The following is a 26,105-nucleotide window of genomic DNA, read 5'->3' on the forward strand; positions in this document are numbered from 1 at the left end:
CAGAGCCCACTGTCTGCCACCTCCCTCACACTCATACAGCCCACCACCTGCCATCCCCCATGCAGCCCTCTGACAACCAGCCCCGACACAGCCCACCTCCTGCCACCCCCCACAGAGTCCACTGCCTACCGCCCACACACACACAGCCCACTGCCTGACACCACTCCTCTCACAGCCTACCTCCTTCCACCCCACACACAGCCCACCGCCTGCCGCACCCCACACAGCCCTCTGCTACCAGCCCCCCCACAGCCCTCTGCCTACCACCCCCCCCACAGCCCTCTGACTGCCACACCCCCATACACAGCTCATGGCCTACCACGCCCCATTCACAGCTTGCCACTAACCAATGCCACTCCCTCACCACCGAACAACACCCATGTTAAAAAGTGGGGAGGCCGGGTCTGGCTCTGGTGGCCCCCCCCACTTGTACAATTATTCTGGTGCCTTTACCCTATGTGCAAACACAGCCCACCGCTACCAACCCCAACACACACACAGCCCACTGCTAACCACCCTTACGCACACAGCCCACTGCTAACCACCCCTGTCCACACACACAGCCCAACACTAACCACCCCTATGCACAAACCTTCCACCACTAAGCAACCTCTACGTGCACACACAGCCCACCACTAAACAACTTAATGCACAAACAGCCTACCACCAGCCACCCCTGGCATGCACACACAGTCCACTGCTATCCACCCCCATGCACAAATAGCCCACCGCTAATCACTAATATGCACACACATAGTCCACCACTAAACACCCCTTTACATGCATGCATCCCACCGCTCACCACCCCTGTCCATACACACAACCCACCACTAACCACCCCCTATGCGCACACAAATCCCAACACTAACCACATCCTGCACAAACACAGAGCCCACCGCTAGCCATGCCTTACACTCACAGTCCACAGCTAACCCTCCCATACAAACACACAGCCCACAGCTAACCATTCAATGCACATACACAGCCCACCGCTAACCACCCTGATGCACACACAGCCCTCCGCTCACCACCCCAACACACACACATCCCACTGCTAAGCACTCTTATGTGCACACATCCCACTGTTACTGTCCCTGATGCACACACAGCTCACTGCTAACTCCCCCACCATGCACCACACAGCCCACAGCTAACCACCCCAACACACACACATCCCACTGCTAATCAGCCCCTACGTATATATAGCCCACCGCTAGCGAGCCCCTACATACACTCAGCCCACCACTAACCACCCCCTATGTACACACAGCCCATGTCTAACTATCCCCTATGCACACACAGACTACTGCTAACCCCCACTACATAGACACAGCTCACTGCTAACCTCCCCCACACACACATCCCACCACTAACCATCATCTACACACACACAGCTCACCACTAACCCCCACACACACAGCCCACCGCTGACCATCGCCTACACACACACAGCTCACCACTAACCCCCCCCACAGCCCACCGCTAACCATCGCCTACACACACACAGCTCACCACTAACCCCCACTATGTAGACACAGCACACCATTAACCACCCTCCTACACACACACAGCCCACCACTAACCCCCATTGTGTAGACACAGCACACCACTAACCACCCTCCTTCACACACACAGTCCACCACTCACCGTCCCCTGTGTGCACACATCCCACCTCTAACCCCCCCCGTGCACACACACAGCCCACCGCTAACCACACCCTGTGCTCAAACAGAGCCCACCGCTAACCACACCCTGCGCTCAAACAGAGCCCACCGCAAACAATGCCCTACACTCAACAGTCTACAGCTAACCCATCCACACACACACACAGCCCATCACTAACCACCCCTATGCACAAACCTTCCACTAACCAACCTCTACATGCACAAACAGCCCACCATCAACCACCCCCGGCATGCACACACAGCCCACTGCTAACCATCCCCACGCACAAAGCACCCACTGCTAACCAACACTATGTACACACAGACCACCTCTAATCACTAATATGCACACACAGCCCACCGCTAACCATCCCACATACACGCAGCCCACTGCTAACCATTCCCTGCGCACAAACACAGTCCACCAATAACCCCTCATGCACAAACATCCCACCGCAAACCACCCTTTAGATGCACACACAGCCCACTGCTAACCACTACCTGCATGCACACACAGTCCACTGCTAACCATCCCCATGCACAAAGAGCCCACCGCTAATCACTAATACGCATACACACAGCCCACCACTAAACACCCCTTCACATGCTGTCACGGAGTGTGGGGGAGTCAGGGCCCTGCACCCCCCACTTCCTGCGATTCACCGTGACTCTCAGCCAGCCAGTAAAACAGAAGGTTTATTAGGCGACAGGAAGACAGTCCCAAGCAGGGCTTGTAGGTACAACCAGAACCCCTCAGCCAGGTTCCTCTGGGGGGCAAGGATCTTAGACTCCAGACTTGGGGTTCCCTGCTTCTTCCCAGCCAGCCCAAAATTGAAACCAAAAACCCCTCCAGCAGGCTCTCTCCCCCTCCTTCTCTCCCCCTCTTCCTTTGTCCAGTTTCCTGGGCAAAGGTGTTGACTCGGTAGCGGGTGGCGAAATCTACCACTACCAAAATGTATTTCTTCCCCGACCGGGTCGTCTTACTGAGAGGTCCCACTATGTCCGTAGCCACCTTCTGGAAAGGTTCCTCTATGATGGGCAAAGGTCTCAAAGCCGCTTTCCCCTTGTCCCGGGCCTTCCCCACCCTCTGACAGGGATCACAGGATTGGCAATACTGTTGGACCGTAGTAAGACCCCAGGCCAGTAAAAGTTCTGTAGCAGCCTCTGCCTGGTGTGCTGGATTCCCTGGTGCCCTGTGAGAGGGGTGTCATGGGCCAGGTACAGTAACTTGCGGCAAAACTTCGGGGGGACCACCAGCTGCCTGCTGCTATCCCCATGACTCCATTTTCCCTGGGGGAGCCCATTCTTGGTACAGGAACCCCTTCTCCCACAGGAACCTCTCCTGGCAACCTCTCCCCATGGAATGTACCGCACTGAGGTCGGCCAGGTCCCTTAGCTTCCGCAAGGAGGGATCTTTCTGCAACTCGGCCTGAAACTCAGCAGCTGGGGAAGGGATGGGGACCGGCTCCCTCTCACTGGCTGGGTCTGAAGCCACAGCCTCCCTGAGCTGTGTCCCTGGGTGCTTCCTCCCCTCCAGGATAGGATCCTGCACATCAGGCAAGGTACCCTCCCCGAGGTCAGAGCATAGTGCCCCTCGCCAGCTCTGGCTACGAGTCACGACCAGGACATCCTGGGGGTTGCTTGGCCAGTCCTCCAAGTGTCCCCTCCATTAACACCTCAGTGGGCAAATGGTGGTGCACCCCCACTTCCTTGGGGCCCTCCTTGGCCCCCCATTTCAGGTGTACCCTCACCATGGGCACCTTGAATGGGGCCCCGCCCACCCCCGTCAGGGTCAGGTAGGTGTTGGGCATCACCTGATCTGGAGCTACCACCTTGGGCTGGGCCAGTGTCACCTCGGCGCACGTGTCCCAGTATCCATAGACTTTCCTCCCATCCACCTCCAGGGGAACAAGGCACTCGCTCCGCAGGGACAGCTCCGCACCCGCCCTGTAAATGGAGAACTTTGAGTCCGGGACATCCAGCCCCCTAGAGGAGCTGGCCTGGGGCCCTCCTCTCTCCTGAGCAGTTGATAAGCTCCCAGACCCCATTGCCTGGGAAGCCTGCCCCTCGTCCGGCTGGGTCTCTACCCAGTTAACCCGGTGTGGGTTCGGTCTGCTCAGTCTGTCCCTGAGCTTGGGGCACTGGGTCCATATGTGGCTTCTCTGGCCACAGAAATAGCAGCCCATGTCCCGCTGGACCCCTCGAGCCGGTCAGTTGGCCCTGACGCTGGATGTTCCCCTTGGGAGGGGGTTCTCCCTATTCCCCCTTTGGGAGGTCCCAGGGTGACTCTCTCTCTGCATCGTGGCAGGCCTGTTCCTTTGGGATTCCTCCCCGCCACCCCCTGACCGGCTCTTCACAAACTCATCAGCCAGCAGCCCTGCATGTCGCGGGTTCTCTGACATTTTGTCCATCAACCACAGCCTCAGGTCGGATGAGCACCGCTCATACAGTTGCTCTAGGACAGGCCTGCACAACTCGTAAGGCGGCGAGGGCCATATTACTCCAAACAGCTGAGGGCCAACCCCCCCAGCCCCGCCGAACTCCCCTCCCTCCCAGCACCGCCAAGCCCCCCGAAATACTCCTCCCCCCGTGCACCGCCCGCCCCGCGGAAACAAACCCTCCTTCCCCGGCGCTGCCCCACCGGAACAGCAGTATTGACCGTTGGTAATATGTTATAGCGGGCCCCTAAGGTAGTACAATTAAGGTAAAAGAAAAATGTCTTTTTGCTAGAAGTAGAATAAGATCTTCCCCCCACTTTGTAATCAATTGCCCTGTTGAATGAATGAGGTGTGACTGAGGAAGGCAGCACCTCCAGATAGCTGCACCCCTTGGAGAGGGGATGGGAGCCAGACCAGGTCAGTAGAACAGGTCAGCCACTGACTCCCCCAGCTCGCCTACTCACCCCCCGCCACTGCCCGCCCACTCGCCTCCTCAGCCCCCCACCCCCCTGTCTTGCCTACTCAGCCCCTGCCACTGCCCGCCCGCTCACCTCCTCAGCCCCCCACCCCCGTCTCGCCTACTCACCCCCCGCCACTGCCCGCCCACTCGCCTCCTCAGCCCCCCACCCCCCTGTCTCGCCTACTCACCCCCCGCCACTGCCCACTTGCCTCCTCAGCCCCCCACCCCCCTGGATCGCCTACTCAGCCCCCGCCACTGCCTGCCCGCTCGCTCGCCGCCACTGCCCGCCTGCTCGCCTCCTCACCCCTCGCCACTGCCCGCCCGCCTCTTCAGTCCCCATCCCTCACCCGCCGCTTGCCTACTCACCCCCCGCGGGCTGCACAGTGAGCCCACGCGGCCCGCTCTAGGACAATCAGTTTAACCAGGTCCTCCTTCCTCTGCGCCCCATCTGCCCACTTGCTGGCGTATCCCTCTGTGCGGACGGCTAGTTGCAGATATGAGACCTCAGGGGTTTTACGCTGGCTCCGGAACCTTTCCTGGTACAATTCAGGAATCAGCCCAAACTCGTGTAGCAGGGCCTTTTTGAATAGTTAGTAGTCACCTCTCTCCGCCCCTTCCAGTCGGCGGTACAATGCCACAGCTTTGGGGTCCAGTAAGGGGGTGAGATCCCAGAGCCTGTCCGCAGGATCAACCTGGTGCAGCTCGCAGGCCTTTTCAAAGGCATCCATGAAGTCATCCATGTCCTCCACCTCCTTACGCTGGGCCAGGATGCACTTATCAAAGCTCCATGCAGTCCTGGGTCTCCCCTCACTCAGCGCAGCAGGGGTCTCACTGCTCCTCAGCTTGGCCAACTCCAATTCATGCTGTCTCTGTTTTTTGCAATCTTCCAGCTCTCTCAGTTTTAGCTCTTTCTCCCATTCCAGCTGCTTCAGCTCCACGGATGCCGAGCGTCACCGGGAGGATCCCCTGCTGGCCGGTGAGCTTCGCCGGGAGGATCCCCGGCTGGCCGGGGGTGTCACGGTGCCCTCGGTATTCGCTGGGCTCCTCCCCACCCTTCCCCTAGGCATAGGAAAGAGAGGTCTCGGGAAGCCCTCAGCAGCCGGCTGATCACTCCCAGGTGGGACAAACATTGGTGCCTGCGCTGCATCTGCCAGGCTGCTTCCCTCAGAGACAGGGATCAGTTCATTCGAATGATCTCCCTCCTCCAGCTGGGCAATCAGCTGTTCTTTGGTGAGCCTCCCTCTGTGCAGCCCCCTCTGCCTGCACAGCTCGACCAGGTCGCTCTTAAGGCGCTTGGCATACATCTTCCTGCTGGCCACTCACAGGCCTGGGTGCTCGCCGCTCCCCACAGTTTCCAGGGAGACCCCTAGTGTGCCAGCCCTTTTCAAGGTCACCACCTCTCTGCCAGGGTCGAGCAGCAGACCCCTCCGCCCCTGGGACCGCTCGCTGCAATCCCCCGGGGGACCCTGTTACTGCAGAAGTCCTTCTTGTTGGTCACACACTCTGTCACTCCCGTCAATCCCACTTCGTTTTACAGCTCCCCAGTCACCTACTGCAGGAAGCACTGTCCACAAGGTGCAGTAGATCCCACGGTTACCACCAGTTGTCACGGAGTGTGGGGGAGTCAGGGCCCTGTACCCCCCACTTCCTGCGATTCACCGTGACTCTCAGCCAGCCAGTAAAACAGAAGGTTTATTAGACGACAGGAACACAGTCCCAAGCAGCACTTGTAGGTACAACCAAGACCCCTCAGCCAGGTCCCTCTGGGGGGCAAGGATCTTAGACCCCAGACTTGGGGTTCCCTGCCTCTTCCCAGCCAGCCCAAAACTGAACCCAAAAACCCTTCCAGCAGGCTCTCTCCCCCTCTTCCTTTGTCCAGTTTCCCGGGCAAAGGTGTCGACTCGCCCCACCCCCCTTCCTGGCTCAGGTTACAGGCTCAGGTACAGTCCCTCACCTAAAGTCATCCCCTGCTCTCCCATCCCCCATGCAGACAGTCCCAGTAAAACTAAACGACATTCCCTGACATGCATTCGATGAAGTGGGTATTCACCCACGAAGGCTCATGCTCCAATACGTCTGTTAGTCTATAAGATGCCACAGGTCTCTTTTCTGCATTCCCAGGTCCATCCACCCCGCTCCTTACTGCGTCACACATGCGCGCATCCCACCACTAAGCACCCCTGTCCACACACACAGCCCACCACTAACTACCCCCTATGCACACACAAATCCCACCGCTAACCACCATGACACACACAGAGCCCACCACTAACTACGCCCTATGCACACACAGATCCCACCGCTAGCCACCATGACACACACAGAGCCCACCACTAACTACGCCCTATGCACACACAGATCCCACCGCTAGCCACCATGACACACACAGAGCCCACCACTAACTACGCCCTATGCACACACAGATCCCACCGCTAGCCACCATGACACACACAGAGCCCACCACTAACTACGCCCTATGCACACACAGATCCCACCGCTAGCCACCATGACACACACAGAGCCCACCACTAACTACGCCCTATGCACACACAGATCCCACCGCTAGCCACCATGACACACACAGAGCCCACCACTAACTACGCCCTATGCATCCAGAGATCCCACCGCTAGCCACCATGACACACACAGAGCCCACCACTAACTACGCCCTATGCACACACAGATCCCACCGCTAGCCACCATGACACACACAGAGCCCACCACTAACTACGCCCTATGCACACGCAAATCCCACCGCTAACCACCATGACACACACAGAGCCCACCACTAACTAAGCCCTATGCACACGCAAATCCCACCGCTAACCACCTTGACACACACACAGAGCCCACCACTAACTACGCCCTATGCACACGCAAATCCCACCGCTAACCACCATGACACACACAGAGCCCACCACTAACTATGCCCTATGCACACACAGATCCCACCGCTAGCCACCATGACACACACAGAGCCCACCACTAACTACGCCCTATGCACATGCAAATCCCACCGCTAACCACCATGACACACACAGAGCCCACCACTAACTACGCCCTATGCACACACAAATCCCACCGCTAACCACCCTGATGCACACAGAGCCCACCACTAACTCAGGGCTGCCCAGAGGGAGGGGCAAGTGGGGCAATTTGCCCCGGGCCCCTCAGGGGCCCCCATGAGAATTCTCTGGCCCCGCCTCCGCCTTCCCCCATCCCCTGGCGCCTCAGCGCGCCGCGTCCAGGAGGTGCCCTGGCCCCTGGACAGAGCTAAAGCGGTGTGGCTGGGGCGGGGCCTGAGCTCTGCCCAGCTCAGAGCTGCATGGTAAGGGGGCGAGGCTGAGAGCTCCAGTCCCACCGGAGCCACTCCGCTGCAGCACTGTCCAGGGGCCAAGGCACCTCCTGGATGCGGCATGCTGAAGCGCCGAGAGAGGGGAGTGGTGGGGGTAACCCAGGAGCAGCCCTGGACAGAGCTAAAGCAGCGTGGCTCTAGCGGGGCCTGAGCTCCTTCCCACTCGGAGCCGCGTGGTAAGGGGGCGGGGCCTGAGCTCCTCCTGCTTGGAGCCGCGTGGTAAGGGGGCGGGTCCTGAGCTCCTCCTGCTCAGAGCCGTGTGGTAAGGGGGCGGGGCTGCGAGCTCTGGGCCAACCAGTGGGAATTTAGGCCCCGCTGGAGTCAGGCTGTGGTAGTGCTATTGAGGGCCGCTCCTGGACGCGGTTTGCTGAGGCTCCAGGAGACGGGGGAAGAGGGGGTGAGCAGCATGGCAGGGGGCTGGGGCCGGGGGAGGAGGGGTCGGATAAGGGTCAGGGAGTCCCGGGGCCAGTCAGGGGACAGGGAGGGGGCGGAGGTTCTGGGGGGTCGGTCAGGGGATGGGGAAGGGGGGGGTTGGATCGTGGGCATTCCGGGGGTCTGTCAGGACTTGGCGGGGGGTGGTGGATAGGGGCCGGGACAGTCAGGGGATAGGGAACAGGGGGGGGTTGGTGGGGGGCGGGGTCCCAGGGTGGTGGTTGGGGAGGAGGTTTCGAGGGGGCAGTGAGGGGACAAGGAGCAGAATGGGTCGGGGATTCTGAGGGGGGAAGTCGGGGGGCAGGAAGTGGATGCGGGTCGGATAGGGGGCATGGCCAGGCTGTTTGGGGAGGCAGAGCCTTCCTTACCCTAAAGCACCAGGAAGTTTCTGGAAAGTGTAGGGGACAATTTCCTGGTGCAAGTGCTGGAGGAACCAACTAGGGGAAAAGCTCTTCTTGACCTGCTGCTCACAAACAGGGAAGAAATAGTAGAGGAAGCAATAGTGGATGGGTACCTGGGAGGTAGTGACCATGAGATGGTCGAGTTCAGGATCCTGATACAAGGAAGAAAGGAGAGCAGTAGAACAGAGACCCTGGACTTCAGAAAAGCAGACTTCAACTCCCTCAGGGAACTGATGGGCAAGGTCCCCTGGGAGAATAACATGACGGGGAAAGGAGTCGAGGAAAGCTGGCTGTATTTTAAAGAATCCTTATTGAGGTTGCAGGAACAAACCATCCCGATGTGTAGGAAGAAAAGTAAATATGGCAGGCGACCAGCTTGGCTTAACAGTGAAATCCTTGCTCATCTTAAACACAAAAAAACAGCTTACAAGAAGTGGAAGATTGGACAAATAACCAGGGAGGAGTATAAAAGTATTGCTCAGGCATGCAGGAGTGAAATTAGGAAGGCCAAATCACGCTTGGAGTTGCAGCTATCCGGAGATGTTAGGAGTAACAAGAAGGGTTTCTTCAGGTATGTTAGCAACAAGAAGAAAGTCAAGGAAAGTGTGGGCCCCTTGCTGAATGAGGGAGGGAACCTAGTGACAGAGGATGTGGAGAAAGCTAGTGTACTCAATGCTTTTTTTGCCTCTGTCTTCACAGACAAGGTCAGCTCCCAGACAGCTGCACTCTGCAGCATGGTATGGGGAGGAGGTGACCAGCTCTCTGTGGAGAAAGAAGTAGTTCGGGACTATTTAGAAAAGCTGGATGAGCACAAGTCCATGGGGCCGGATGCGCTGCATCCGAGGGTGCTAAAGGAGTTGGCTGATGAGATTGCAGAGCCATTGGCCATTATCTTTGAAAAATCATGGTGATCGGGGGAGGTCCCGGATGACTGGAAAAAAGCTAATGTAGTGCCCATCTTTAAAAAAGGGAAGAAGGAAGATCCAGGGAACTACAGGCCAGTCAGTCTCACCTCAGTCCCTGGAAAAATCATGGAACAGGTCCTCAAGGAATCAATTCTGAACCACTTAAAGGAGGGGAAAGTGATCAGGAACAGTCAGCATGGATTCACCAAGGGCAAGTCATGCCTGACTAACCTAATTGCCTTCTATGATGAGATAACCGGCTCTGTGGATGAGGAGAAAGCAGTGGATGTACTATTTCTGGACTTTAGCAAAGCTTTTGATACAGTCTCCCACAGTATTCTTGCCAGCAAGATAAAGAAGTATGGGCTGGATGAATGGACAGTAAGGTGGATAGAAAACTGGCTAGATGGTCGGGCTCAACGGGTAGTGATCAATTGTTCCATGTCTAGTTGGCAGCTGGTATCAAGTGGAGTGCCCCAAGGGTCGGTGCTGGGGCCGGTTTTGTTCAATATCTTCATTAACGATCTGGAGGATGGTGTGGACTGCACCCTTAGCAAGTTTGCAGATGACACTAAACTGGGAGGAGTGGTTGATATGCTGGAGGGTAGGGGTAAGATACAGAGGGACCTAGACAAATTAGAGGATTGGGCCAAAAGAAATATGATGAGGTTCAACAAGGACAAGTGCAGAGTCCTGCACTTAGGACGGAAGAATCCCATGCACTGCTACAGACTAGGGACCGAATGGCTAGGCAGCAGTTCTGCAGAAAAGGACCTAGGGGTTACGGTGGACGAAAAGCTGAATATGAGTCAACAGTGTGCCCTTGTTGCCAAGAAGGCTAATGGCATTTTGGGTTGTATAAGTAGGGGCATTTCCAGCAGATCGAGGGATGTGATTTTTCCCCTCTATTCAGCACTGGTGAGGCCTCATTTGGAGTACTGTGTCCAGTTTTGGGCCCCACACTAGAAGAAGGATGTGGATAAATTGGAGAGAGTCCAGCGGAGGGCAACAAAAATGATTAGGGGGCTGGAGCACATGACTTATGAGGAGAGGCTGAGGGAACTGGGATTGTTTAGCCTGCAGAAGAGAAGAATGAGGGGGGATTTGATAGCTGCTTTCAACTACCTGAAAGGGGGTTCCAAAGAGGATGGATCTAGACTGTTCTCAGTGGTAGAAGATGACAGAACAAGGAGTAATGGTCTCAAGTTGCAGAGGGGGAGGTTTAGATTGGATATTAGGAAAAACTTTTTCACTAGTAGGGTGGTGAAGAACTGGAATGGGTTACCTAGGGAGGTGGTGGAATCTCCTTCCTTAGAGGTTTTTAAGGTCAGGCTTGACAAAGCCCTGGCTGGGATGATTTAGTTGGGTTTGGTCCTGCTTTGAGCAGGGGGTTGGACTAGATGACCTCCTGAGGTCCCTTCCAACCCTGAGATTCTATTAGTCTATGATTCAGCAGTTTGAGGCTTGCAGACAGCTATTTAACACAAAGAGCCAAGCTGTTATCTTTTTCATGAGGGAGGGATCACATGAGAAGAGCAATATCCTGCACCACCTACCTCCTTCCCAACCCTACCAAGGGAGACCCGCCCCCCCCTGCATTCCCCAAGGCTGCAGGGGAGGTTAATTCAGTGGTTCTTAAACTTTTGTACTGGTGATCCCTGTCACATAGGAAGCCTCTGTGTGTGACCCCCCCACTTATAAATTAAAAACACTTTTTTATAAATATTAACACTATTATATATGCTGGAGGCAAAGCGGGGATTGAGGTAGAGGCTGACAGCTTGTGACCCCCAGTAATAACCCCGTGACACCCTGAGGGGTCCTGACCCCCAGTTTGAGAACCCCTGGTTAATTTAATTTTAGCATCCTGTGTCCATTCACATGCATGTGCTATTTTGAGCATTTCAGTTTTCACAACATAGGCTCATCTCAGATTCTGGAACAAGCTCAAATGCTCAGTTCATGAAGCATGTACATAAGCTCTACTAAAGACAAACCCACAGTAACCGTCTCCAGTTTGTGAGGGTCCCCGTGGAGCCAGTCTCTGGGAAACAGATACATTCATGGAGGTTAAGTCCTTTAATGGCTATTAGCCAGGATGGGTAAGGAATGGTGTCCCTAGCCTCTGTTTGTCAGAGGGTGGAGATGGATGGCAAGAGAGAGATCACTTGATCATTACCTGTTAGGTTCACTCCCTCTGGGGCACTTGGCATTGGCCACTGTTGGTAGACAGGATACTGGGCTGGATGGACCTTTGGTCTGACCCACTATGGCTGTTCTTATGTTCTTATGTTCTAAGCTAAATGAACCCAAAGTTATGGAGACAGATATGAGATATGAGTCAAGGAAGCCAGCAGAGGATCAGAAACCTGGAAAAATCTCTGACTGGATGGGCTCAGGCTTTTGGTCACAAGCTGAGGTGGTTCAAAAGTTTTGGATTTTTTTAAGCAGATTTTTTTTTATTGTTTCTTTAAACTAACACAGCAAGCAGCAAATATTTGGCCACACACTTCTGAAACCCCAAACCATGTTCAGGTTTTGGCAGACTAATTTCAGCTTTTCAATTAAAAAAAACCACAACACATTTTGAAGGAAAGGAGACATTGTCCGTGATTTTTTTCTGCTTTTTAAAAACCCCTAGTTTTCAATCCAAAAAAAGTTTTGACAGAAAATATTTGCCCAACCCTTTTAATGAGCTTTAGTGCCTTTTAGCACTAGCTGATGCTGAGAACCAGTGATACCTTGTAAAGGTGACTTGAAAAGACGTTTTCTCAAAACTGGGTTTGTGCCAAGATGCGGAAGGTTTTTAAATGTTTATTTTTCCCAGGGCTGCCTGGGGGGGGCGGGGCAAGTGGGGCAATTTGCCTCGGGCCCCGCAGGGGCCCCCACAAGTATATAGTATTCTGTAGTATTGCAACTTTTTTTTATGGAAGGGGCCCCTGAAATTGCTTTGCCCCAGGCCCCCTGAATCCTCTGGGCGGCCCTGCACTAACTACCCCCTATGCACACACAAATCCCACCACTAAGCACCCTGACGCACACACATCCCATGGCTAGCAACCCCTATGCACAAACATCCCACCGCAAACCACCCTCCACATGCACAAAGCGCCCACTGCTAATCACCCCTATGTACACACAGCCCACCGCTAACCCCCCATGTACACATAGCCCACTGTTAACCACCCCCTATACTCACACACAGCTTGCCACTAACCCCCTCTGTGCACACAGATAGCCTCCATTAACCACCAACATTCACACATAGCCCACCCCAACCACCCCTACACACACACAACTCACCACTAACCACTCCCTGTGCGCACACAGCCCAGAGCTTAACCCCTCTACATAGACGCAGCCACAGCTTAGCCCCCCTACTCCACACGCACACAGCCCACAGCTAATTACCCCATGCACACACACAGCCCACTGCTAACTACCCCCTACATACACACTGTCATGGAGTCTGGGGGGAGTCAAGGCCCTGCATCCCCGGCTTCCTGCAATTCACCATAACTCTCAGCCAGCCAGTAAAACAGGTTTAGTTAGACGACGGAACACAGTCCATGACAGGCCTTGCCAGTACAGACAACAGGACCCTCAGTTAGGTCCATCTGGGGGGCCAGGGAGGCCACAGCCACACTGGGAGACCAGAGCTCCATCTGGGCCCCCCTCCATTCTCCCAGCCAGCTCCAAACTGAAACTCCCTCCAGCTGTCTCACTCAGCCTTTCCCCGGCTCCTCCCCCAGCTTTTGTCCAGTTTCCCTGGCAGAGGTGTCACCTGGCCTCCAACCCCCTTCCTGGGTTCTCATGTTACGTGCTCAGGTATCCTCCCTCAAGGAAAGTCTTCCATCCCCAATGCAGACAGTCCCAGCAAAACTCCCTTGCAACCTTCCCAGGCCAACACTCCCCACTCAGCATTCAAAGAACACACTAAGAACATTCCCACTTCATCATACACACACAGCCCACCTCAACCCCCTCACACACACATAGCTAACCACTAATCACTTCCTATGCACACACACACAAAGCCCACCGGTATTCACCCCTTTGCACACACACATCCGACTGCTCTCCACCCCTACATACACACAGCCCACTGTTAATCACTAATCACAATTACAGCCCACCACTACTCCCCCTGCACAGCCCTACGTACACACAGCCCACCATTAACCACCAACATGCACACACATCCCAACGCTAACCACCGCTACATGCACACAGCTCATAACTAACCACTCCCTATGTACACACAGCCCAGAGCTTAACCCCTCTAGATAGACGCAACTCACAACTTAACCCCCTGATCTAGACACAGCCCTTCAATAACATCCCCATGCACACAAAGCCCATGGCTAGCCACCCCTGCACACACATAGTCCACTGCCAACTAGCCCCTACGTAAACACAGCCCACGGCTAACCACTTCTTATGCTCACACACACAGCCCACTGTTAAACACCTCCCAATGCACACACATTCCACTGCTACCCCCCATGCACACAACCCACCGCTAACCACCCCATGCACACACACATCCCATCGCTATCTACCTCAATGCATACACACACAGCCCACCGCTAACCACTCCTACACGCACATACATCCCACTGCTAACCACCCCTACGTGCACACACAGCCGACTGCTAACCACACCTGTACATACACATACAGCCCACTGCTAACCACTCCATGCACACATAGCCGACCACTAACCACTCCTACGCGCACATACAGCCCACTGCTAACCACCCCTATGCACACACACACAGCCCACCGCTAACCACTCCTATGCGCACATAACAGCCCACCACTAACCACCCCTTTGCAAACACACAGCCCACCGCTAACCACCCCATGCACACATAGCCCACTGCTAACCACCCCTACGTACAGCTCAACACTAACCCCCACCACGCACACACATCTCACCACTAACCACCCCATGCACACACATCCCACCACTAACCACACCTGTACATACACATACCCCACCCCTTTGCAAACACACAGCCCACCGCTAACCACCCCATGCACACATAGCCCACTGCCACACGCACACACATCTCACCACTAACCACCCCATGCACACACATCCCACCGCTAACCACACCTGTACATACACATATAGCCCACTGCTAACCATGCCTACATACACATACAGCCCACCACTAACCACCCCTATGCACACACACAGCCCACTGCTAACCACCCCATGCACACATAGCCCACTGCTAACCACCCCTATGCACAGCTCAACACTAACCCCCACCTCACACACACATCTCACTGCTAACCACCCCATGCACACACATCCCACCGCTAACCACCCCAGTGCACACACCCAGCACACCGCTAACCACCCCTATGCACACACATCCCACTGCAAACCACCCTAATGCACATATACAGTGCACCGCTAACCACCCCAAGCACACACATCCCACTGCTAACCACCCCAGTGCACACACACAGTGCACCACTAACCACCCCTATACACACACATCCCACTGCTAACCACCCTAATGCACTTACACAGTGCACCGCTAACCACCCCATGTACACACATCCCAATGCGCACACACAGCACACCAATAATCACCCTAATGCACACACACAGTGCACCACTAACCACTCGTATGCATACATGTCCCAGTGCACACACACAGCGCACCACTAACCACCCCTATGCACACACATCCCACCGCTAACCACCCTAATGCACACACACAGTGCACCACTAACCACCCCTATGCACACACATCCCACTGCTAACCACCCCAACAGACACACACAGCGCACTACTAACCACAACCAATGTACACATAGCCCACCGCTAATCATGAATACGCACATACAGAGCCCACCTCTACCCCCATGCACACCCAACCCACCGCTACCCCTATTCAGACACAACCCACTGTTAACCCCCCCCCACGCACACCCAGCCCCCAGCTAACCATCCCCCTTCACACACATACAACTCACCACTATGTACCCTCCCATGCACACAGGCGGGGGTGGGCAATGCAGCTTTGCAAAGCTGTGGAAAGTACAGTGTTTGTGTTGGGCAAAGGGCACAGTGCTTGAGGGGGGAGCTGTACACTGTGTGGGTGTCTGAGGTGCATGCTGTGAGCGTGTGTGGGGAAGCAAACACTGGGGGAGTTAGGCTGTGGGTGTCTGGGGGAGTGCACGGTTCAGGTTGGGTGCAGGGAGGGTGGCACAGTTCCTAGGGAGTACCCCTTCCTGGCCGCCCACTGGGGCTGCTGTGTGGGGAACCCAAGCCTCTTCCATTCTGCATTCCCAGGGGTGTTTCAAGCTCCCAGAATCTGAATGGAGTCCAGGCACAGCCCCAATCTCAGGGTCCCTAGGCGTGACATCTCTCTGGCACCTCCTCTGAGTGCTGGAACTCGCTGTCCAGCTGCCCAGCCCTTTGGGGTGCAGCACTGACCCTTCAAACTCCCCCACACTTAAACACACCTCTGCCAGATCTCCACCCCACAGGTGGGAAGCTTCGGGTTGCAGGGCTTGTCTGCGCTGCTGAGCGTATCCTGTCGGGGTAGGCACTCCACCTCCCTGAGAGGCAGTAGCCGTGTCGCAGGAGAAGACCTGCCAGCAACATAGTGCTGTCTACACCAGGGGCTAGGTTGGTATAACTGCGTTGCTCAGTCCACACCCCGAGCGACATAGTGATACCGACGTACGTTTGTAGTGTAGACAGGGGTGCAGTTTAACTACCTCAGGGACAGGCAGCCATTGTGAAGCAGTCAGCACCTCCCCAACACACATGCATTTTATTCAGTCTAACAACTTTATGCTCTTTATATTTAATCATGTAAAGCAAAGGAGAGCCCCGGTCAACAAAACCCCTTAACCACAATATCCCTTCCCTTGGAGGATCAGCTGGGTTCTGTCTGCCAGGCAGGCAGGATCCTCCAGACCACTGCCTAGCCTGCCCGTGCAGCAGCCTCCCTCACCCTAGTCTGGTGCAAGATGGCTCTCTCCCCAGTTCCCCTTCCTCCCCTTGAGTCAATTTAGAGATGCCTGCTGGGCTCACCTGCTTCCTTTGTTCTACCTTTTGGTCAGTTGCCATTAACCCCACCCCCACCCCCCTGCCATCCTTCACCAGAGGAGGGGAAACCCATTGTCCCAAGGCGTTGAACTTTGACTAAAGAATCTTTGAGCTCAGATCACTCACCAGTGTCTCTGGCCTGGCAGAGGCATGGCACAGCCCGGCTTTCCATGACACCGTCATTCCCTGGTATAGTTTCATAAAATAATCCACCCTTCCAAGTCACATCGTCTCTGGGCTGTGCCTCAGTTTCCCTTCCCCTATGCAGTTTTGAATCACAGCACCTTCTAGCTGTGCCACAGTCTTCCTGGCTCCGAGCACAGTTCTGATCCTCAGCGCTTTCTAGCTGTGCCAGTGTCTCCCTCCTTCCAGCTGGAGTCTCAGTCGCAGACACTGACCCAGCTTCCCTGGTGAGGGCAGACAGCACTCTCGCCCCCTTGACCACTGAGTTTGGCCCTGGTGGGTTTGTACCTGAGCCCTCTGGACTCAAGCCTGTTACATCAGTACAGAAGATAACACATCAAGAAAAACCACTTCCCACATTCCACAGTCAGAATCCCAGCACCTTCTCTGGTGTCTGTATTGACACCTATTCCCTAATTTGGGTTATATCCCTGTTTTTCTGAAGTCCCCCAAACTTTCTCCTATACGCTTCAGGGGGCAATGTCAATCGTTGGAACAAAGTGTGTTTACGTTGCCTGTAAGCGTTATAGTCCTAGTCACAGGCCTGGGCACCTGCCCCAGTATTTCCCCTCAGCGGTCCAGCAAGGGCACCCACTCTCAGGCTCCCGGCTTCCCAGCTGTCACAGCTCTTGAGCAGAGATCTGCGCCTCTCTCCCTCCTGAGCAGGGTTTTTCCAGGCTGCACAGCTTCCCGCTTACACAGTGTCATTCCCAGCAAGCCAGATTGCCTAAAAGTGTCAGCACTTCTCTGTCTCTCCAGAGGCTATAAGCAGCATAATTGCCCACTGTGATACATGGCAATTATTCTTAAGGTGAAAGCACTACAGAGAAAACATTAGAAACAATCAGAGAAACTACTCACGTGCTAATAAGCTCCAGAGAGGTCATCCCAGCTCCAATAAGGGATGTGGGAGGAGTCAGTCCTTCAACCCCCACCCAGGGGTTTTCTGTGGTTACAAGTTCATAACAGCCTCAGCTCAGAACAAGCACCTGGCTGGGCAGATCAGCCTCTTTCCCTATGCAGCTTGGGCCTTTGATCTTCAGACCGTGGGTGTCTAGCAGTGGGCGATGGCCCCTTCCTCAGGGCGTAGCTTCAAATGGCTTGGATTTTGCATACCTGGTGGAAGGCATTTCCCCTCACTTCCTCTGAGATATTCCCAGGAATTCCACTTCACATGGATTGTCCCAAAAGACCATTCTTGGCACATTGTTCAGAATAGTCCTCTGATCATCCGGGCTCACAATAATTAAGAGGGTTATGCTGACACAGTCTCTCCATCTCAGACTGATGTTGATCTTTGTCCTTCTCTCTCTCATCGCACTGACACTGCTTCTCCCAGTCTGCAAGCAGCTGAGCTTCTAGTCTCAGTCTGTTGCAGCTTCTAAGTCTACCTGTAGATCTGCCCATGATCTCTGCTGAAGTCTGGGTGGAGCACAGCTGTCACTTCTGTCAGCCTCTTCCTTGCTTCCCTCTAGGAAGCTGTCCCTGAGATTTCCCCACCTGCTGGACTCTGCCATTGAGCTGGATGAGCCATCATGCCCAAGCCCCAGGACAGGTGGGGAAAAGCAGTGCCCATCTGTTGCCAGCTGGTTCACTTGCCTGCTCCGCGCAGGGCAGTGCGCAGGGAAGACCAGCTGTACTCCAGCCTCACAGACTGTGGGGCTGAATCTCTGGAAGGAGGGAGTCACGGAGCCAGGCCCCCGGTGGCATCTCACATTCATGCTGAGCCAGTCACATCCCAAACCACTGCCCTCATCATGCTGCACCCTCCTGGGTGCAGAGCCACCGGATCCCCAGTGGTCCTGGAAGCTGCATAGGTACCAACTTTCCCTCTGCCCGGTGGGTGCCCCTGACCTGCCTCTGCACCGTCCTTGCCTCTCCCCCATTCCACCCCTTCACCAAAGTCCCCACCCTGCCTTTTCCCACCACAGAAGCTGAGCGTAGGCTAAAGGGGTCCCCATCCCCCAATCCCTGAGGAGCTGGGGCAGAGACAGGAACTTGGCAGGAATTTGGCAAGGAGGGAGCTTTGAAGAACCTCCCCAGCCTGACCCCTGTGCAGTTAAGAGCACAGCGTGTCTGAGAGATGCTGCACAGGAAGCAAGCCCTGCCCTATTTCTCCCCTTCAGCAGCTCCTGGAATACTCCCAGGGGGATGGGGAACATCCACCCCGTGCCAGGGCAGCAGCACCCTGAGGTGATGGGGGAGGGAGGGGTCAGGTGTGGGAGAGGCAGTTCAGGTGTGAGGGAGGTGTGGTTCAGAGGAGTGTAGGGAAGGGCATGTTGAGGGCAGGGGTAAACGGGTACTTTGGGGAGTAGCACTCTGCAGGTGTGTGGAGAGAGGGGCACACTGTGGGTGTACAGAGGGAGGGGCACGCTGAAGGTGTAGGGAAGGAGGGAGGCAGGGACACACTGTAGGTGAATGGAGGGAGGGACAGAGTATTGGTGTGCGGTGGGAGGGACAACTGTTAGTGTTTAGAGGGAGGTGCCCACTGCTGATGTTTGGAGGGAGGGGCACGCTGCGGGTGTAGGGAGGGAGGGGGATGCTGCGGGTGTAGGGAGGGAAGGGCACCCTGTGGGTGTAGGGAGGGAGCCGAACGCTGTGGGTGTAGGGAGGGAGGGGGACGCTGCGGGTTTATGGAGGGAAGGGCACGCTGTGGGTGTAGGGAGGGAGCCGAATGCTGCAGGTGTAGGGAGGGAAGGGCACCCTGTGGGTTTAGGGGAGGGAGCCGAACGCTGTGGGTGTAGGGAGGGAGGGGGACGCTGCGGAGGGAAGGGCACCCTGTGGGTGTAGGGAGGGAGGGGGACGCTGCGGGTGTAGGGAGGGAGGGGGACGCTGCAGGTTTATGGAGGGAAGGGCACGCTGTGGGTGTAGAAAGGGAGCCGAATGCTGCGGGTGTAGGGAGGGAAGGGCACCCTGTGGGTTTAGGGGAGGGAGCCGAACGCTGTGGGTGTAGGGAGGGAGGGGGACGCTGCGGGTTTATGGAGGGAAGGGCACGCTGTGGGTGTAGGGAGAGAGGGTCACGCTGCGTGTGTGTGTGGACAGAGAGGCATGCTTCGGGTGTAGGGAGGGAGGGACACACTGTAGGTGAATGGAAGGAGGGACACAATATGATTGTGTGGAGGGAGGGACAAGTGTTGGTGTTTAGAGGGAGGGGCCCGCTGCTGATGTTTGGAAGGAGGGGCATCTGTGGGTGAAGGAAGGGAGCTGAATGCTGCAGGTATAGGGGAGGGAGGGGCACGCAGCGGGTTTAGGGGAGGAAGCCGAACGCTGTGGGTGTAGGCAGGGAGCCGAACGCTGTGGGTGTAGGGAGGGAGCTGCACGCTTTGGGTTTATGGAGGGAAGGGCACGCTGTGGGTGTAGGGAGGGGACTGAATGCTGTGGGTGTAGGGAGGGAGGGGCACGCTGTGAGGGGAGGGAGGGAGGGGGACGCTTTGGGTTCATGGAGGGAAGGGCACGCTGTGGGTGTAGGGAGGGGACTGAATGCTGTGGGTGTAGGGAGGGAGGGGCACGCTGTGAGGGGAGGGAGGGAGGGAGACGCTGTGGGTGTAGGGAGGGAGGGGGATGCTGCGGGTTTATGGAGGGAGGGGCACGCTGTGGGTGTAGGGAGGGAACCGAATGCTGTGGGTTTATGGAGGGAGGGGCACGCTGTGGGTGTAGGGAGGGAACCGAATGCTGTGGGTGTAGGGAGGGAACCGAATGCTGTGGGTTTATGGAGGGAGGGGCACGCTGTGGGTGTAGGGAGGGAACCGAATGCTGTGGGTTTATGGAGGGAGGGGCACGCTGTGGGTGTAGGGAGGGAGGGGGACGCTGAGGGTGTTGGGAGGGAGGGGGACGCTGTGGGTGTAGGGAGGGAGGGGCACGCTGTGGGTGTAGGGAGGGAGGGGGATGCTGCGGGTTCATGGAGGGAAGGGCACGCTGTGGGTGTAGGGAGGGAACCGAATGCTGTGGGTGTAGGGAGGGAGGGGGACGCTGTGGGTGTAGGGAGGGAGGGGGATGCTGCGGGTGTATGGAGGGAAGGGCACGCTGTGGGTGTAGGGAGGGAACCGAATGCTGTGGGTGTAGGGAGGGAGGGGCACGCTGTGGGAGTAGGGAGGGAGGGGGATGCTGTGGGTGTAGGGAGGGAAGGGGACGCTGTGAGTGTTTGGGGGAGAGGCACGCTGCAGGTGTATGGCGGGAGGGGCACGCTGCAGCTGAAAGGAGGGAGGGGCAAGCTCAGGGTGTAGTGAGGGACATGCCGCAGTTGTGGGGGGAGGGGCACCATGTGGGCGAGGGCAGCACAGAACTTGCCCCAGGATTTTGATTTTTACCTTTCTCTTTTTTCCCTCCCTCCAGTTAAGCCAACGGCAACGATCGAGCCGGATCCCCCCTACCCCCGGGAGGGCGAGGAGCTGCGGCTGCAGTGTGAAGCCCAGGGCAATCCGATGTAAGCGCCAGCGCCTACCCCTCCGGCTTCCATCCTCTCCTGCAGGGCTGCCTGCACTCCTCAATGCTCTCTTCACCAGGCTGCAGCCTTGCTGCTTGGGCCTGCCCCAGAGGCACTGCAGCTCCTGCCAGTTCAGTGGGATGCAGTCAGGCCTGTGTCACAGTCTGCAAGGGCCCCTGGGAAATGGAAGCTGCTGTAATGAATTCCCAGCTGGGCTGACCCCTGAAGCCAGCACCTGCTGCTGCATGGGTGGTGCCAGCCCAGTGTGTGCCCCTCGGAGAAGCGCCCCTTGCCTCTCACTAACCCCCTTCCTCTTAGCCCCCAGGAGTTCCTGTGGACGAAGGAGGGCAGCGATGTCCCCCTGCATCTAAACACCAACCGAGTCCTCACCCTCCCCTTCCTCAACAAGAGCGACAGCGGCACCTACATCTGCATGGCCACCAGCACCATGGGCAGCGTCGTAGTGAGGTACAACCTGGACATCAATGGTAAGCACTGGGCACCAGAGAGGGTGTGGAGCGCCTGCCTGCTGCCGCCTCCTCCCCTCTCTGGGGACACGCACCAGAACCTCTCCTTGCACTCAGCTCCCCAGAGCCTCTGCGATACACTGCCAAGGATAGTGGAGTTCTCCCTCTGTGGGGCTTGTCCCCCACTGCTGGAGCCATCTGATGTGTGACCCAGGGTTTGTGCAGCACACCCTTTGCGGGGAGCTCTGGGTGTGTTGGGATCACCCCCTGCTGGGGAGTTCCAGCTGTGATGGGAACACCCCTTGCTCGGGAGCCCTGGGGTGTTGGGAACAACCCCTGCCAGGAAGCCCCGGGTGTGTTGGGAACATCCCCTGCCGGAGAGCCCCAGGTGTGTTAGAAACACCCTCTGCGGGGAGCTCCGGGTGTGTTGGGAACGCCCCCTGCCAGGGAGCTCCGGGTGTGTTGGGAACACCCCCTGCCAGGGAGCCCCGGGTGTGTTGGGAACACCCCCTGCCGAGGAGCCCCAGGTGTGTTGGGAACACCCCCTGCCAGGGAGCCCCAGGTGTGTTGGGAACGCCCCCTGCCAGGGAGCTCTGGGTGTGTTGGGAACACCCCCTGCCAGGGAGCTCCGGGTGTGTTGGGAACACCCGTTGCTGGGAAGCCCTGGGTGTGTTGGGAACACCCGTTGCTGGGGAGTTCCTGGTGTGTTGGGAACACCCCCTGCTGGGTAGCCCCGGTGTGTTGGGAACACCCGTTGCTGGGGAGCTCTGGGTGTGTTGGGAACACCCGTTGCTGGGGAGCCCCGGTATTTTGGGAACACCCGTTGCTGGGGAGTTCCTGGTGTGTTGGGAACACCCCCTGCCAGGGAGCTCTGGGTGTGTTGGGAACACCCCCTGCCAGGGAGCTCTGGGTGTGTTGGGAACACCCGTTGCTGGGGAGCCCCGGTATTTTGGGAACACCCGTTGCTGGGGAGTTCCTGGTGTGTTGGGAACACCCCCTGCTGGGTAGCCCCGGTGTGTTGGGAACACCCGTTGCAGGGGAGCTCTGGGTGTGTTGGGAACACCCCCTGCTGGGGAGCCCCGGTATTTTGGGAACACCCATTGCTGGGGAGTTCCTGGTGTGTTGGGAACACCCCCTGTTGGGTAGCCCCGGTTTGTTGGGAACACCCGTTGCTGGGGAGCTCTGGGTGTGTTGGGAATGCCCCCTGTGGGGAGCTCCTGGTATGTTGGGAACACCCGTTGCTGGGGATCCCTGGGTGTGTTGGGAATGCCCCCTACTGGGGAGCCCCAGTGTGTTGGAAAAACTCTGTGCCAGGGAGCCCCAGGTGTGTTGGGAACACCCCCTACCGAGGAGCCCCAGTGTGTTGGGAAAACTCTGTGCCAGGGAGCCCCAGGTGTGTTGGGAACACCCCCTACCGAGGAGCCCCAGTGTGTTGGGAATGCCCACTGCCAGGGAGCCCCGGTGTGTTGGGAAGACCCCTTGCTGGGGAGCCCCAGGTGTGTTGGGAACACCCCTTGCTGGGGAGCCCCGATGTATTGGAAATGCCCACTGCCAAGGAGCCCTGGTGTGTTGGGAATGCCCCCTACCGGGGAGCCCCAGGTATGTTGGGAACACCTCTTGCCAGGAGCCCCGGTATGTTGGGTATGCCCCCTGCCAGGGGTGATGCTCTTTGGAAGTACACTGGAGTATCCCACGGAATGGGCCCTGCCCCAACATGGACCCAGCCAACTGCAGATGCTGAGCCTCAGGGAGATTGTCTCTGAGCTCCTGCAGCTGCGTCTTTGACATGGGCTCCGTGAAACTGCTGCTGCCTCCTCCAACCTGTTCCTCTTTTCTTCCTTCTCTGGTATTTCTCTGCTGCTCTCCCCTCCCTACTCCCCACTCTCCCCCGGGTCACTCCTCACCGCGCTCCTATGCTCATTCCTCCCTCCTTCTCTCCTGTTCATTTGCTCCCCTCCCTCCCCACTGGCTCCTTGGGCCCCCCGTGGCAGAGCAGGAGGGGAGCAGGTTGTCTCTCCAGAGCCCTGCAGGAGCTGATGGGTGTTGCTTGGCCGGGGAGCCCATGCGCAGGAGGAGGAGAGCGCTACCTGTGGGGAGCTGGGATGGGAGCCACGCAGCCTGGGCTGGGTTCAGCCATTATCTGCTGCTGTAAGGACAAGAAATGAGGCTGAACTGGGGCAGGGAGGGGGATGGGCTGCTCAGCTACCCACCTGTGGATAGCGATATGGGAAGAGAAAAGCCAGCCATGTGGGTGCCTGCAGACCAGGGTGAGCTGGAGCCCAAGCATGGCACCAGGGCCAGCCAGCAATGGGGAGGAAATGCTGGCCCTGAATGTCAGGGGCTTCAATGATTTAGTTGGGTTTGGTCCTGCTTTGAGCAGGGGGTTGGACTAGATGACCTCCTGAGGTCCCTTCCAACCCTGAGATTCTATGATTCTATGATTCAATAGCTGGAAACATCCTGCTGGTCCCTTCTAGAGCATCCCCAGGGCAGAGCAGGACTGGCCCTGCAGGAAGTTTGGAGGTGTTTGTACAGTCCCATAGGACGGAGCTCCCACCTGTCCTCCAGCCAGATCCAGCTGCACACTCTCAGAATGGTTTCCCGGACATTCAGATTGCTCTCCCCCTCCAAGATGGCAGCCCACTGCTCCGAGCTGCACCCTGTGCAGGATACTGAACTGAGTCTGCCCTCTCCCTTATGGCTGTTAACACCCTGCACATGTTCACAGGCTGAACTCCCCGGTGTCCCGCCCTCTCCTCCCAGAACAGATGGGCCAGATTTGCCCATTACTTTGGGGTACGCTCATTTATTAGGGTTACTCTTCTGGGGGTAGAGTTCTGTAATTCTTGCAGTGTTCTGCCTGTGTCACTTGTGTTCTCATACGGAGCTCTACTTCTCCCATCTGTAAGTTCCCTCCCAATGGAGCTGTCCTGCAGGACCTAGGTTCCCCAGGGCTGGGTTCTTCCAGCCCTAGAATCAGACGAACACACACACATTAACAGAGCACATCTGAGAGGACCAGGTTAATCAGCACTCCCAAGCTGACCCCTTATATGTCCCTGGACTCAGCAGGCTGGGTTGAATAGCACTTCCAAGCTGTCACCCTCATATGCCATGGACACTGCACCGGAATAGAGTAAGCCTGAGCAGGCTGGGTCAAGCAGCACTTTCAATCTGCCACCCTTATATGCCCCAGGACTCAGCAGGCTGCGTCGAGCAGCACGTCTGAGTTGCCACCTTCATACATCCCAGGTTCAGCATGTCCCTATCCCCACTTTCACATTACAGTTGTTCTGGTAGTAACCCACTTGATGAGCAGACCTCACAGGATTTTTGGGTGCTGCAGGGATCTTTAGCTTAGGTACGAGGAGCGTTGCTGCAGAGAGAGAGAGACAGAGAGAAGCAACCAGCTTAACCATGAAAGTTATTAATTGCCAGGTAATAACCATACAAGGGGAGCCAAACAAACAAAACAGTGATAATATTAAATCTAACTTAAATTTGATTACAAAATTCAGGTTTAGAAAACTATAAGTGATCACACAAGTCAGGGTCAGAAGGCTACACCTAGAGAGAGAGAGTTGGGTTCTCACCACCCCGTGAAGCTTGAATCAATCGGGGTTCCCACGTGGTGGCGGTAGCAGAGTGCTGGAGACAGGCAGAGCCCCCAGCACGATCAGTCAGGAGAAGATGAAGTCCCAATGGAACTGATGCAGGTGTTGGATCCAGGCATTAGAGCACTTACTTGAGCATGGGTAGGAGTTTTTGTAGGGAAACAACAATGGTTCAAGGGAGCACACTAGATTTTTTGGTGGGTAAACTGATGGCTCAAGGGAGGATACCAAAGTTGTTTTGTTCAGGCTAGACAATAGGAACTGCTCATTCCTGGCTATGGGTGGTGTTCCTTCGAGGGAGCTCACAATGCAGTTAGGCAGCTTTGGTATTTTGGATACCAATAAAGGATTCATTACTAGAATTGGTCTGATAACTGCTGAGCTGGGTGTGTACAGGAATGGGTTCATTAACATCTGGAGCAGAGATCCCCCAGAGTTCAGTGTGGTTCTTGCCTTGGAATCTCTGTTTTCCATTCTGTATGCTAATGGGGATGCCTCTCTGTCCCATCCTTGATGCAAATGAGGCTAGGGGAGTTTCCTTAATCCTGTCACCCTTGTCCAGAGGGGTTTAGGTGTGTCTTGCACTGCCTTTTCATTGCTTGTTGTAAGACGGTGTAGGGCCAGATGTTCAAAAAAGCCTGACTCCTCCCAGCTGCTATTGAGAACAAAGGAGGCTCAGCCC

At 56.3% G+C, this 26,105-nt stretch overlaps 1 protein-coding gene across 4 annotated transcripts in view; it reads left to right on the plus strand.

The window, feature by feature from the left end:
• Positions 1 to 26,105, plus strand: part of CADM3 (cell adhesion molecule 3) — a 135,490-nt gene that overhangs the window by 87,022 nt on the left and 22,363 nt on the right. For all 4 annotated transcript variants that reach the window (XM_044992083.1, XM_044992085.1, XM_044992084.1 and 1 more), the window contains 2 exons: positions 21,252 to 21,342; positions 21,661 to 21,830. In XM_044992083.1, coding sequence (XP_044848018.1) covers positions 21,252 to 21,342; positions 21,661 to 21,830 — 261 coding nt within the window. The remainder of the gene's footprint in view (positions 1 to 21,251; positions 21,343 to 21,660; positions 21,831 to 26,105) is intronic.

This window comes from Mauremys mutica, chromosome 17 (assembly GCF_020497125.1).
Source record: "Mauremys mutica isolate MM-2020 ecotype Southern chromosome 17, ASM2049712v1, whole genome shotgun sequence".
NCBI lineage: Eukaryota > Metazoa > Chordata > Testudines > Geoemydidae > Mauremys > Mauremys mutica.